The sequence below is a fragment of the Typopeltis vanoorti genome, chromosome 20 (assembly GCF_054136105.1).
Source record: "Typopeltis vanoorti isolate ZY-2024b chromosome 20, IOZ_Tvanoo_1.0, whole genome shotgun sequence".
In the NCBI taxonomy this organism is placed as follows: Eukaryota; Metazoa; Arthropoda; class Arachnida; order Uropygi; family Thelyphonidae; genus Typopeltis; species Typopeltis vanoorti.
Window position 1 is genome coordinate 84,034,762 of NC_143568.1, and position 15,330 is coordinate 84,050,091.

At 35.2% G+C, this 15,330-nt stretch overlaps 1 protein-coding gene across 3 annotated transcripts in view; it reads right to left on the reverse strand.

The window, feature by feature from the left end:
• LOC150095616 (kinesin-like protein klp-12) overlaps positions 1 to 15,330 on the reverse strand; it is a 282,767-nt gene that overhangs the window by 74,993 nt on the left and 192,444 nt on the right. For all 3 annotated transcript variants that reach the window (XM_090410291.1, XM_090410289.1, XM_090410290.1), the window contains exon 10: positions 5,201 to 5,385. In XM_090410291.1, the coding sequence (XP_090266417.1) occupies positions 5,201 to 5,385 (185 nt within the window). The remainder of the gene's footprint in view (positions 1 to 5,200; positions 5,386 to 15,330) is intronic.

Genomic DNA, 15,330 nt, shown 5'->3' on the forward strand with positions numbered 1-15,330 from the left:
TATAAAGTCATTTTTTGGCCAAATCAATATACACAAGTACATATAAATAAATAGAAGTTAGTGGTTAAGAACCTTGATGATGGTGAGGTGGCAAAGAAGACAAACTGCCTGAAGTTATCCAAAAATTTAGGATTAAAACAGTGCTACTGACTCCTTTTGGAGAATGAAAAAGAATTAGACTATTTATTTATTTTATTAATATACACATAACTGTATTTATGGTACATATGATGATTATATACTTATACAGACCCAGATCAAAGACTCCCTGCAATAGCTATATAATGAATATTTTTTTTTTTTTTTGGTAGTAATTAATTTGATATTCCTAAATACATCAGCAATGGTAACTTTTACTAACATTTATCAAGGTTGGTATGTTGTAACTACACTGGTTTCCATAAATTAATGAACAAAGAGAAGAATTGTGATAACTCAGAGGGAAAAAGGAGAAAACATATGAAAGTCAGGTATGTTATGTAAAAAGTGATGCTGAGCCTGGTTATCATACACAAACGAGTAGCACTATTAATGGTAAATACAAATGAACCACTGCATAAAAGGAGGACATTTTGAAGTAGTTTTCTGTTTCATGCCTGGAGTGAGAACAAGCATTTTGTGATAAGCAAATTCTTGGATATGGCTGTAAGATCTCATTTGAATCTCAAATGAATGCAATGATGAGCCATCATAAGACTAGAGACTGGCCAAAGCCCAAAGTTAGGTAGAGATAGCCAGAAAGGTGCATGGTTCACATGTGGAACCAATTCCCACAGTCACAAACAATATCCCAGAGATACAGTGAAGGGTGGTGGTGGTCACAAGCTACAACACAACTGCAGTGAGTGACCAATATCTCCGATTATCTGCTTGCCTAAACAGGAGTGCTATCCTGAATCAACTATGATCAGACCTTGTGTCAGCTACAAGAACTCTGGTATATGCTAGAGTTATGCACCTCTATCCCCATACCACAGTAGAGAATGTTTGAGATGGGTCAGGCTTCATGTGAACTGGAACCAATACCACTGGGGGTCAGTATTGTTTACAGACAAGTTCCAATTTGCTCTACAAAATGATACCAAGCATGCTCTGATCTGGAAAGAACCAGGGACACATTATCATCCTTCTAATATCTATGAAAGTTGTCTTATGGCAGAGTTTTTTTTCCCTCCCACCCACGAAAGGTTACTGGTAAACTTTCAGTACATCTGTACTGTGGGTGGGCTAAGAATTTTTTCCCCATTTTTATCAATTTTTATATATTTTTGTAAGTTTTTTAAAATTTATTTTTTGCACAGTTCAGAAACCCTGATCTAGAAACCAAACATGGAACTTTTTCAAGCCACTTCAGGCTTCCAATGAGTGGCAGTCTCGCACTGGGTGATAAAATTCATCTCCCACCTAAAGACAATCACAAATATCCATGCCTGTAGCAGTATTTGAACCTGCGACCTGTTGGTTGGAGAGTGGGTATGTTAACCACTCAGCCAGCCAATAGTGACTGTTGGGGAGGCATCTCACTGGGTGGATGCACCGTCCTGTGCATCCACCCAATTTTCCTAGTGGAACCATGAATGTTGCAACTTATAGTGATAAGGTCCTGGATTTCATATTCATCAGTATGCAGTTTGGTAGGGGAGACATTTATCTTATAATGTTTTTAAGACATTTATCATCCTCATCTCGCAAAACTCATGGACCAATATCTTCAAGAAGAGACTATCGTATGTATGGACTGACCAGCCAGGTTTCCTGATCTGAATCCTATTAAGAATGTTTGGGATGCTCTAGGTTGATGAGTTTGCTGCTCTGAATCCCCCCCTCCCCCAAACCTTGAGGAACTTAGGAGAGCTTTGCAGGAGCAATGGTTATTATCAGCTGAGCTCCTGGACTGTGTAGGTGTGAGCACTGTATGCTGTGAGGAGTGAGCACATTCCTTACTGAGACACTTGAGGAGCAATCTCATTTTGACCTTTTTTTTATTACCATTGTCTTCATGTATCCATTTGTTACTGAAAGTTATGAAATTTGTTTACACGAGAGCTCATTTTGTTTTGGAAAGCTTCTTTATCCATAAGATAAAAAATTCTAAATGTATGATGAAGAATTTTTTTGAGTATTTGACCTAAATTTCTGATTTTAATGATACCATCTGCACATATTTATTTCATTATAAAGATTGGGTAAGCGAAATTAATTTAAGCTAAAAGATTTTCAAAATTTAAATGCTAATTCTGGATTTTCATAGTTTCATTATTTTCCAGTTCTTTCTTGACTCCCATTATTGTTTGAGCATTTGTACTTTTCATTGTCATTTTGTTTGCTTTACATATGGTTTTCTGCAATTATTTGTCTTCTGTCATCAATGCACCATTTATTTTCTGCTATTTCCTTTCTTATATTTTCCACCATTTCTTTTATTCTATTTCTCATGATTTCATTTGTTTTATTTCTGCAATTTCCTTTGTTCTGGTTCACACAATTTCCTTTCTTTTCATTTCCTTTGTCTACTGATTGTGACAATTTATTAGGAAATTCAGTTTACTATCATGAAGGTTTTGAGCTTTTACTGCTTGTAATAGTGAGCTTAAAATAGTATTGGTTGTTCCATGGATGTTCACTATAGTTTGTGTCTTTGTAATTGTGAACTTAAAATAGCATTGGTTTTGTGGCATTCACCACAATGTGTGTCTACTGTATTTTGAATGCAACCACACCCACATTCACCATTGGTATGTATATCCTTTAATCATTGGTATAACTTTTAATCCTTTGATCAGTGGTGTGCATATAAACTTTTTCAATCCTTTAATCACAACAGCAGCTCCTTAGAACTATTGTAAAACTTTCCTAACCACAGTAGTCTACTACATTTTTCAGAAAATCGTTCGCATCTCAGCTGAAAGAACAATATAACGTATATCATTTGGTTAGAAAAAGACCTTCATTTCATCTTGTCAATCACAAGAGGAGCATGTATCTGGAATAAGAAGTATTTTCAATAGAAGCTGAGTTGCCCAATCTTAGACAGAGATGACAGAATATTCCCTCAAGGATACAGATTTGATAACCAACAAAATGACAAACTAGCCTGATAGCACAATGACAAAACATCAGAGAGTTCATTGTTCTTTGAGAGATACTTATGTCATGAGGTTTCTTCAATTCAACGAAAACACAAGAAAATAAGTAAATAATATTTATTTAAAGCCATATATGGATGAATATTAGCTGAATATTACAGGCCATCATCAGTGGCAACGTTAGTTAATTACAAGGCAGAATGCAAACAACGGATTGATTTGAAACAGTAATAGCTGCATGATGTTATACATAAAATAACGCAAAGGTATAACTGAGGAAACATTATATTATTAGTTATTAATTAACTGTATTTAAAAAAAAAAACTTTACTGATGATGAAAATTAGAATAAGACTCTCCCATACTTTAGATAGTGAGAGGCAGTCATTCCGATTTAAGTTCAGGCAGTGAAGCAAGGCTTCAGCACTTCTTTCTGTGAATAAATGTTCAAATTGATAGCGACACAGATGAAGTAAGCATATTTCAGACCACAGGATATTATGGTCCATATCTATTCCATGCTGTGCCAAGCCAGATTTTTCAGATTTCTGGTTAATGATGTAAGATTTGTGTCCTTTTATTCTCTTTTCCACTGAGCATCCAGTTTGTCTGAACTAAGAACGATGATAGTCACAAAGAACTTGGCAGATGCCAGGAAGAGGAGCCAGAAGGAAGCATTTATCTTTGGAAAAATGGAAACCATGATGATAATTTGTTGATAAGGAAGAAAAGTAGCCACTACATTCAATTTTTAAGAATTCTGGAAATTAGGTCTGAGATGCCAGAAATGTATGGGACAGGAACTCAATGTATTGTTTCCTTGTTATTTAAGCTATTTGGGTTGAGGTCTCCACTCCTTGTCAGAAAATTGTCCTGAATTGACATTATTTTAACTATTTGGGTTGAGGTCTTCCCTCCTTGTTCAGAAAATTTTTATGTCCTGGATTGGCATGAATAAAAAAAAAAAGGTCACTCTAGTTAAAAACCATTTTCAATATGCATTTCCTAAAAATTAAGACTAATATAAATTACAACCTTTAAATATTACATTCAAGCCCAATATTAAGAAATTTCTTCTTGTCCCACCTCAAAATCCACATATAGTATTATAAGATCGTTTATGTTAAATTCACAGACACATAGTGGATTCCGATTAATTGAGCCACATTGGGGAAACAGCATAATTTAACCCAATTACACAAAGCTGCATATAAAGAGTCAAGGTGTATGTACATAAGACAAAAGACAAGCTTTCTGTTTACTGAGTAGCAATATTACTGACTTACAGATAAACAACTGGCTTTAATTAAAGTAAAATATTTGCCATAAAAATAATTTAATTTATATATGCATTAAATAAGTATGCAGTTCCTAGCAGTTAATGATGTTCTAGGAATTGATCAAGTATAGCTTGCCAGATTTTTTGGACTGACTGCAAATGAACAAAATCAGTGCGTGCAGATATAAAACAGTCTTGTGCTTTCCTGCATGAAACATAGACAATCCAGCAAATACACTTGCTGATGTCCTATTTAATCACTTGTTTCGCTCTGGAGTGTCATCATCATTTTCATGCTCTGCTAATGATGTTTGGCTGCAATTTCCTCAACAATTTCACCTTCAGATTCTTCATAGTTTCTGATGTAGTTCACTTCTAATGAGACATCATTTTCATTATTGGATATATCTGGCATAACTGAACACTTAAAACCAGTGAGCAAAACAGTTTTGAATGGTCTTGTTGTCTCATTCCCTGCCTATTATTGGCCATAAACTGTATTGTTGGTAAAAGATTAACTTTGTTCTGACCACCTTAGCTGTTGAACATATGTCAGTAGATTCTTTTCAGTTGCTTCAACTAAACATTTTCTCGATACAAGGTTAAGGTGGTTGATGTTACTGGCTGGTCCAATTAAACGATATTGTGTCCCAAATAAATAACGTGAATTCTTGTTATTCCCATTTTGTTTTTTCTTCTAGACTTATCCCAATTAGCTCTGGAATCTACTGTGTGTGTGTGTATGTGAGAGAGAGAATGCACGCACGCACATGCACACACACACACACGTGCACAATGAGAGAGAGAGAAAGTAAATATGCTCTATAAGGCTTACCCATCAAGACAGGATTCAAGAAACTTGCTTCAGTTACTTTCTTCCTAATGTCATCCAGAATAGATTTTTGATTTGGAGAACTATCCGATAAGGAAAGTGTCTGAGATTCAAACTTTTCTGACAAGTGAGCTTCTAATTTTTTGAATTTTTCATCAAACACCTTTGTCATTCTATTGATTAATGGCCTTAAAACAATAAAAGAAAATTAGAATTATAAAAAAATACATCTTACTAAAGAAACAAATTTCAGATATAGAAACTTACTTCTCATAGTGATATTTCAAAATGCAATTCTGAAACTTTCCACTTAAAATACTTTACATGATTATATTAGTATTTAAAAAAATTACCTTTTCAGTAAATATCCACACCACTGTAGCATATAATAAATTTAGTTTAATCCTTTATCCAAGTGTGAGCAAACAAAGTTTGCACCTGAAAGTATCTTCAGGACTGGGGTAAGGTGGTGCAAGCTACTAACACTCCTATCTCAGTATCTCCCAAAATGCAAAACACATCTCCTTGCAGATATGTCTAATGTTATGCATTAAGGGAAGGGCCACTACCCAGACTAGTTTCGACCTTTACTGAGGTCTCTTCGGTGGGAGCCAGGCCCAAGTGGAGATACCAGCCAGAAGCATTAGCAAGGTCATCTCTACCTATAGGAGTCGCCAAATGGTGTGCCACCTTTTTAAATTACTCTGGATTTAGAGAAAGATGTTGAAAGTTTATTTTTCACTTGGTTAGAATATAATAGGCGCAAACTTTGTTTGCTCACACTTGGATAAAGGATTAAACTAAATTTATTATATTCTAACCAAGTGAAAAATAAACTTTCAACCACTGTAGCAGTTTATTACTTTCCTATGGTAACTAGAGAGCATTTCTATTACTCAAATTACTTTACTAGCAGTTCTGCCAGATCTCTCTCTCAGATCTTCTCATGTCTGAGGACTCATGACCTCCCTGATGATGCTTTGCCATTTCTTTCTCCCCTGTGCTTCTCTTATTGCTTGTTCTAGTTTAAGTCCAGTGATTCTTGATATTTGGTCAATACATCTGTTGGGGGTTTCATTTTTTTTTTCTTTTTCAACACTGTCTACCATGGATGATTATTTTTTCCAGCAGTTGCCTTCCCTTCTGCATATGTATCCAAAATATTGCACAACTTGTCAATTATGTTTGTCAGTCTTGTATGGATATTCAGTTCTTCTAGGATACTTTTGTTTGTTCGTTTTTCTGTCCAAGACACTCTTAGCATACTTCTCCAGCACCATACTTCTCAAACACCTCAATTCTTCTTCTATTTTGTCATTGCCCAAGACTCAGAAGCATGGAGAAAGATAGAAAAAAACTAAGGTTTCTACAAGTTTAATTTCGGTCTTTTTTTGGAGATGTGTCTGTCTTTCCAAATCTTAGTTAAATCAGTCATTGCTTTCTTAGCTAGAGCTATTCTTCTTCTTATCTCTTTTTTTACATTCATCTTTTTTTTTTTTTTTTTGTTATTATCACTCCAAGGTACAGGTATCCCTTGCTTAACATGGGATTTGATTAATACAGTGAAATTAATTGCAGCAATCCCTTGATATATGCGACAAGAGTTTTGATTAACGTGCCTTTATCCTTGCGGAGCTCGCAGCTAAGCTGACAGATACATGCAAAATGTTTAATATAAATATTCTTACACAATTCAGTGTATAGCTTGGAGGTCATGAGTATCTGCGCATTCATATGTTACAAGTAATATTTCCCACTGTTTTTTGCTGTCAGTTTGGTTTAACACGTGTTATGTAAAGGTGTGTGATATGTGACAGTATATTGTATCTGAGAGATATATACCGCAACCTCCAATGTCAGTATAGTATGTTTTTTTTCCCATAACTGGTAATTAACTTAAGGAAATTACAATGCATAAAATGGATATTAATTAAATGAAACTTTAATGAATACCTTCAATATTTCGGCAACATCACGTTGCCATCTTCAGGAACATACAAATACAGTATGTGCACGCAGGCACTAACAAAAACAAATGAGGAAGAAGGCAAGAAACTAATCTTGTTCCTAAAGTCCTAATGGTACCCCCCCCCCCCCCCCAGCAGGCTAACTGGATTGTCTTGTCCGTTGGGCTGAAGTTCTTATGATGCAAGTCTCGTGCACCGAAATTTGTTGAGGTTTGGAACGTTGTTTAGAGCCGCTGATGATTCCATGAATAATCTTTCATACTTGAACTTGCTGTGGTGTATTCTTTTAGTTTTCTTCCAATGAATTCTATGACGGGTATCCATGGCATGGTCTGCAAGCCCAGAGTGGCTGTACTGGTGAAACCAGATGTAGTATTTGTGTTCTGAAATCCTGATATTCACTGTCTTGCCTGTTTGGCCAAAGTAGGACAAATTACAGTTGCAAGGAACCTGGTATACACCAGGTAGGTCTAGGGGAAGTGGTTGATCTTTGATAGAGAAGATAAGGTATGCCAACTTTTTATATGGTCTATAACAAGAAGTTAGGTCATATTTTTTGAGGATATTGGTTATTTTCTCAGAGGTGCCCCAGATGTAGGGGATGGTGATAGATTTAGTGTAATCTTTATTGTGAAGGGAGAGGGGAGGTTGTGGTTTACTGATTTTAGTATTTTTTTGGGGGTTGTAGCCATCGGCTAAGAAAGTGTTAAGGATGTGGTTTAGTTCAGTGGTTAGGGCATCGTCATCTGAGCAGATTAATTTTGCCCTGTTATACAGTGTTTTAATAACCCCATATTGTTATAAGGGGGGAGGGATTGCTGGTGAATGTATCTGCCTGTATGGGTGGGTTTTCTATAAACAGAGAGAACTGAAGATCCATCAGGCTGGCGAGTGATTAGAGTGTCTAGGAAGGGAAGGTGTTGTTTTCTTCTTTTTCCAAGGCGAACTGGACCCTGGGGTGTTGGTTGTTTAAGTGCGTTAGGAAGGAATGGAGTGCATCTGAGCCTTGTGGCCAAATAGCAAACACATCATCCACATACCGAAGCCAAATAGTGGGTTTCTGTGAGGCAGAGTTTAAGGCTTTCTCTTCAAAGGTCTCCATAAAGAAGTTGGCCAAGAGTGGGGAAAGTGGTGAACCCATGGATGTCCCCTCTATCTGTTTGTAGAATTTTCCTTGCCAAACGAAATAGCCTGAGTTCATTGTGAACTGAAATAGGGCTGAGATATCAGGCAGAAATTTGGCTTGGATGAGCTCTAGGCTTTCCTCGAGTGGGATTGGGACATTTGTGAATAGAGAGGAGACGTCAAAACTGACCATTATGTCAGCATGTTAAAGTGAGAGGTTTTCTATACTGGTGTGATGGTGTGTTGCCAGTATAGTGTGTGTGAGCGCTTTGGCTAAATGTTTGGCTAATTTATATGTGGGGGAATCCCATCTATAAATTAGATGTCCTAATTTGCCATCCACTATCGGACGTAATGGCAGATTTTCTTTATGTATTTTTGGGAGTCCACATATATATGGGGGGGGGGGTATGGAGTTAAACGGTTTTAATTTGTTAGTGATTTCTATAGGCCAAGAAGTGACCTTCTTAAGGAACCTGTGGAGTTTCTAATTTGTGAGTTGGTGGGATTGTATTCAATAGGGAGGTAAGTAGCCCGATCTAATAATAGAGCATTAAGCTTACCTGTGTAATCCGTTTGGTTAAGTACACTGTGGTTAAGTACTACATTACCTTTATCTGCTTTGGCGATTACTATTGTTTTTCTTCAATTACTGCAGAGATTTATATTCCCTATTGGATATGTTGGTGGAGCTTATCCGTTCCACTAAAGACCAACCACTTCCCCTAGACCTACCTGGTGTATATATACCAGATCCCTTGCAGCTGTAAGCTGTCCTACTTTGGCCAAACAGGCAGGACAGCGAATATCCGAATTTCAGAACACAAGGACTACATCTGGTTTCACCAGTACAGCCACTCTGGTCTTGCAGACCATGCTCTGGATACCAGCCCACAGAATATGGTGGAAGAAAGCCATGGTAATACACCATAGTAAATTCAAATTTGAAAGGCTATTCATGGAATCAGCCTCAGCCCTACGAAACATGCCAAACCTCAACAAATTTGGTTGCATGAGACTGCCCCAAATTTGGGAGACTTACATCAGAAGACCTTCAGCCCAAAGGCCAAGAATACCTACATAGCCCATTAGGGGGCCACCATCAGGACTTTTAGGAGAAACAATAGCTTCCTGCTTCATCCTCATTTACTGTGTGTAGTGCCTGTGTGCATATGTCTTTATTTTAAGTTCCTGTGAAGTTGGCAATGTGACATTACCAAAATATTGGAAATATAGATTAAAGTTTAATTTAATTTATAACCTTTGTACATTGTAAATTCCTTAAGTTATTTAATAAGCATGTATAACCAACGTCTAAGCCTGCCTACGAGAATAAAGAATACCTACAGCATGAATAATATTTACTTATTCTGATATTATCTGAAAAATCTCAAAATGAATCACAGAAAACTTTTGAGATGCATTTTTCAAATCAAATCAGTCACAACCATATTTGTATTTAAAGTGCATCCTCAACAGATATCAGTATTTGCTTTTAGCTAAAGCGATTAATTATGATTAGCACCAAAATCTTATGATGAATAACTAGATTTAACGTATCACATAGAAAAGGCATATGGGCACTTGCTGCCATATCAGTAGACAAAGTAATTAGCTGTTTCTGGTTGGAAACATTTTTTTTTTTAATACTTAGCAACTTAAATAAAGAGGAATAAGAGGTATTAGTTTTTTAAATAAAAAAAAAATGCACTGCTTGGAAAGAAGTCAATGCACACTCCCATGGGCAAGGTGCATCATGCCATGTAATGAGTCGTGCTTGCAGCTGGTATAAACCATAGGAATATGATGCTCCCAAGTCAGTGCAACTGTGTCCAGGTTAAATAACTGTGAGAAGGGAACTGATGGAGTTTGAAAGGGGCATTGTGATAGGATGCTATGGTTGTAAGTCTATCTGTTCAGCAAATCTGGCCATCCCAGGTCAACAATCAGTGATATGATACTGAAATGGAAGTACAGGGAGTCAACTGCAAGTGCTACCTGCAGTGGACAAACCACCATACTCTGTGACCTTAGGGAGCTATGAAGGGGAAAAAAACCTCAAATATGGAGGAAGAGAAGATTTATGGTCACCAGCTGAGAGTTCAAAAGTCCTGGTCAGAAGGTTAAACTCTGAATGAGCTTGCAAGTATTAAAAAAAGGAAATAACACTGAATATAAGAGTTACTAAGTGTTCAAGGTAAGATTTAAGCAACTATACTTGAGAAGAAAATAGATGAACAGCAGAGACACAATGCTATTCTAAAGGAATAGCATTATGCCTATGTAGCTTTGGTTGCACTATAACCAACTGTTCACTGTAACAAACTATGCCTATGGTCCCTACAAGTCTGCTATTACAAGAGTTGTTTATATAGCCTATACTTAATTTCTAAGTCAGGTGTAAAAAGAACTGATATACAAGATAGTCTGATGTCACATTGAGTGTAAGGCAAAGATACATGCTATCTTCACTGTTATTAATCTTCTGTATGAATCACATTAAGAAACATTAATTCTCATATCAGGAAATGATAATGATATAAACAGTTAGTAAGGTAAAATTTCAATAAAAGAAAATCAAATTGACTAATGTATGGGAAACATTTTTATATGGCTGTGAAATATTTTCTTCAGCCATTTTTCTAATTTTTCTAATTTTTTTTTTTTTTATGGAAGATAAAAATGACATTCTAAATAATCACTTACTGGTGATAATACTGGCAGTGGCCAAATCATAGCTTGTGATGCAGTTTTGATTTTTATTGTATTTACTTCTTGCATCATAAAATACAAAAATTCATGACATATATAATATTTTTCATGGAGATATACATACACATTATAACATAATATATATATATGTGTGTGTGTAATATTTATCACATATGACAAATAAATACAAAAAGCAATGAAAATCTGGATTGGCAATAAAATACATCACGAGTATGATATTTCACTCTGAATGACATGCACAGACAGGATAGCGTAATTAATACCAAAAAACGAAGACACAACCTAAGCCTTCTATAAGTAGTAAATAAACAACCTAATAATGTGAATATAATTATACATACCTGTATGTGTTTTTAATAATTAAATTTTAAGTAAGTACCTTGAGCTCAAGAACATCTGAAAAACTTCCTGTGGCTCCTTATGCCTAGGAAACTTGTCACCCTGATACACTAAATTTTAGTTTATTATTTTCTTTTTATTATTAATGAATTAACAAACATAATGGTATTATTTCTTTCTTGTATCAATTCCCATATGACAAGTTGCAGTACCTAAAGCACAAAAGAGTTAAGGAATTTACTAATATTCTTTCCAAATAGCTGTAGGTTTTCTTCTTCTTCTTCCTTTTTCTCTCTTTTACTTTGCAGTGTCAAGGGTTTTCTATTCATTTAACGGCAACTGTATACAAGGATAAAGTGTTTAGCCCTATGCCTCCTGGTGTATCCTATGTCTGTATAAGTGTTGCGTTCTCAAGGCCAGTTTGCCTGCTTGCAGGATGAAAAACCCTGCAGTCCATGCCCAAGACCGGCTAACTTGGCTATGTCAGAGAAAGATCCTAAGTTCCTCATGTTAGCAACAGGAATCAAACCCAGAACACTCCTTTCCCAGGCATATGGTTGCAAAGCGCATAGCTACTCGGACCTGTAGGTTTTCATATACATAAAAATAGAAAACAAAAGTCTTAGCCCACCCACAGTATGAACATACTATACGTTTACAGCCTTTTGTGAATGGGAGTCACATGAAAGAGGAATGAAAGATGAATAGGTGCAGAAGCACGTTCAGTGGGTTTGAAGGGCCTGGTTGACAGCATATTTGTTCTCTAAAGTGTGAATTCAAATCTCACTTTGGTATGAAGGTTTGTTAATGTCATTAGGTGTCATCATCCAATGTGAGTCAACCTCCCAGCTTATTATAAGCTTGAAGTAGCACTTGAAAAAGAAACAAGCTTGGTCTCTAGAATAGGATTACTAGATTAACCAATTCTTAGACCATCTATGGTTTGGAAACCAATAGTACTTATCGATGCCACCATGTTAAACTAGTGTAATTAAATTTGGCTACTTTTCAGGGGAAAAAAAAAATCTTGGATTAAAAATCAATGCTTTCAAGTTTTGGAATTTGCTGCTGCCTGTGTGAAATTATTCCTCTGTGTGGGGACCATGGTTAAAGAATAATCCTAATGTAGCCCATCCATGTTGTAAGAGGCGACTAAAATGGGTACACAGTGCCTAGGGGTATAGCTGGACCACCCTGCCTCCAGGGGACAAAAATTTGGAGGCCTGGTCCTCTAGACTGGGGGTTTGGCAATGGGCTAACAACCCATTCCTGTTAAAAAAAAAAAAAAAAAAAATCTCTTGTTAAGAAAGCTAAACAATTGTTTTGCAAACTAAAATTTATGAAGAGTTGTAAAACTAGAAGAAGATGTGCAATTATTATCACTTGAGCATTCCTTTTAACTTATTGAGATAAATTTCGACTATCAGTTATAGATAATTTATTTATTATCTATAATAAATAAATAAATTTATTTATTTTTTATATGTGATTTCCACCCACGGAAGGTTAATTGCAAATATATAGTACACTGTACCACTTATAGGCTAAAGCCACCCTCAACATAAGATCATTATACCGACCTGGAAAACTGCAATTAGTCTAGGAAAATTTAAAAAGACTGAAATGGAGTATTTTAGGTTTACCAGAGACACATTGGTGCAGAGATGAATTCATGGATTTACCAGAAGGAAGGCTATACTTCTCAGGAAGAAAAGATAACATACATAGAGAAGGAATTGCATTATTAATCAAGAAGAAACTTACACACTCAGTAATTGAAATAAAACCAGTGTCTCCAAGAATAATCACAGCCAAACTTCAAGCAAAAGAAAAAGGTCAAACAATTAAAATAATCCAAATATATGCACCAGACAGTAACCATTCAGAGGAAGATCTTCTTCATAGAAAATTTCTATGAAGAACTACAACAGGAAATAGATAATTCCAAAAATAGAGAACTCATGATACTGATGGGGGATTTTAATGCTAAAATAGGACAGTTCACAGCAGACAAAAAAGATGCGATGGGGAAATTTGGATACAGAGAGCTTAACAACAGAGAACAATTACTCCACTTCTGTAAAGCAAACGATCTAATGATTGCAAACACATTGTTCTATCAACGCCCTAATAATAAATATACATGGACATCCCCAGATGGTAATATAAAGAACTGCATAGACTATATCATCATAAACAAACAATGAAAAAGATCAGCAATGTCGTGACGTCGTTTTCTTCATGTTGTGTTCGAATCCGCATTCTTGTTACAAGTCACTTTCATAAAATAAAATACAACTAATTGTAAATTGATCACTAATCCAAGGGTAGAGAAATTTCTATTATACTGCGCCACTCTATCCTTAGATAAGTCTATATGAAATAGTAGGATCAATTCAAAGCTAGTTAGCAGTCTTTTCATTCATTCAGGCCAAAGTATTTATTTTCTTTCTGGGATTCCCGCAAGATTCGAATTTTTGTGAACGGTGCAGTAAAAAGAAATTCAGGCAATTACAATAGTTAGATTAACAAATGAAGCATTTAATATAGGTCATATAACACTTATATAAATTTTACTTCTAATTTTTAATAATAGAAACAAGTTAATCATTAAGTCAAGTTAATCACATTAGCACAATCTTCCAAGTCTTCACATGCACTTTCTCAGCTTCTGGGTTACAAAGTTTCTACACTTAAATAAATATAATAGAGCATCCAATCTAATCAGTTTTCACACATTTCTCAGTCATGCTATAAGTTCAAAATATCACAGGCACTAATAGCTGAAAATATCTTTCAAACAATTCTTATCTCCAACTCTCAATCACGAAGAGTTTCCACAGTTAAAGTTAGGTTAAGTATAGCGTAATTAACACACAATTCTTCAAGCATTGAAATAATACACTATGATAGACCTTACCGGAAATAGTTCCTAGTACATCAATTATGTTGTGAGCAAACTTTTGGAATTTATTTATCTTACTTAAAAAAAAAACACATCTACAAGACTTATCCACAGTTATACTTAAAGCACTATCAATCGCACTTCAGAATTCTAGACATCAATTACAGGGTACTTCAACTATCCTTGTTACCACTCATAAACTAATTAAAACACTGTGAGATTCTTTTTAGGGCAAATCGGAAATAAGCCGCAATTCTAGACCAGCTGGGTTTATTCAGAATTCTTCCTTAAACATCCAGCTTTTTATTTTATCCGATTGTAGCATTAATTTCCCTTCTATTATTACTGCTGATTTCACTTTCAGCTAACTATAAAATTTGCTTCGTCCTTGCTCACTTATAAAAATTATCCACTTAACTCCTACCTTTAAGAACCTTTTATTTACTTCTACTTCTCTAGTTTTTCCCCTTGCTTCCTTTCACTTCCAAGTTTCTGTTCCAACTCCCTTACCTCCCATATATTTTCTCTTCCTTATTTAGCCCACGCTCTGTTCCACTCGCACCCGTTTATTTCACGCGTCTCTATGACAACAGATAAACGTAAACATTCTTGCCAATGTTACATTAGGCTATACTACTACATTGAGTTATTACATAACGTTAAGCTTTCACAAAATAGGAATAATTAGAATATTTGCTCTACTTAATCAACTTTTTCATTTCATATACATTTAATTATAATAATATTCACGTTACAATATACACATCAGTTATAATAAATTATACACATATTATTGTTTAATAAGTTAATAATAAATTAAGTTCAGAATAATTATTTAAATAGCAATTCTTAATTAAAGAGTAATAAATAACTTTTATACAAGTCATGATTGATATATATTAAGCAATGTTAAATGTGAATGATAAAAAATTAATTACACAACATAGTCTCATTCACAATTTAACATAGGCTTACCCTTTCTTTAAAAAAAAAAAAATTATTATTTTTTTTTTATTATTAGGCTCCTTCATGGAGGAACTTAGATTACGTATTTCTTCTTCGAT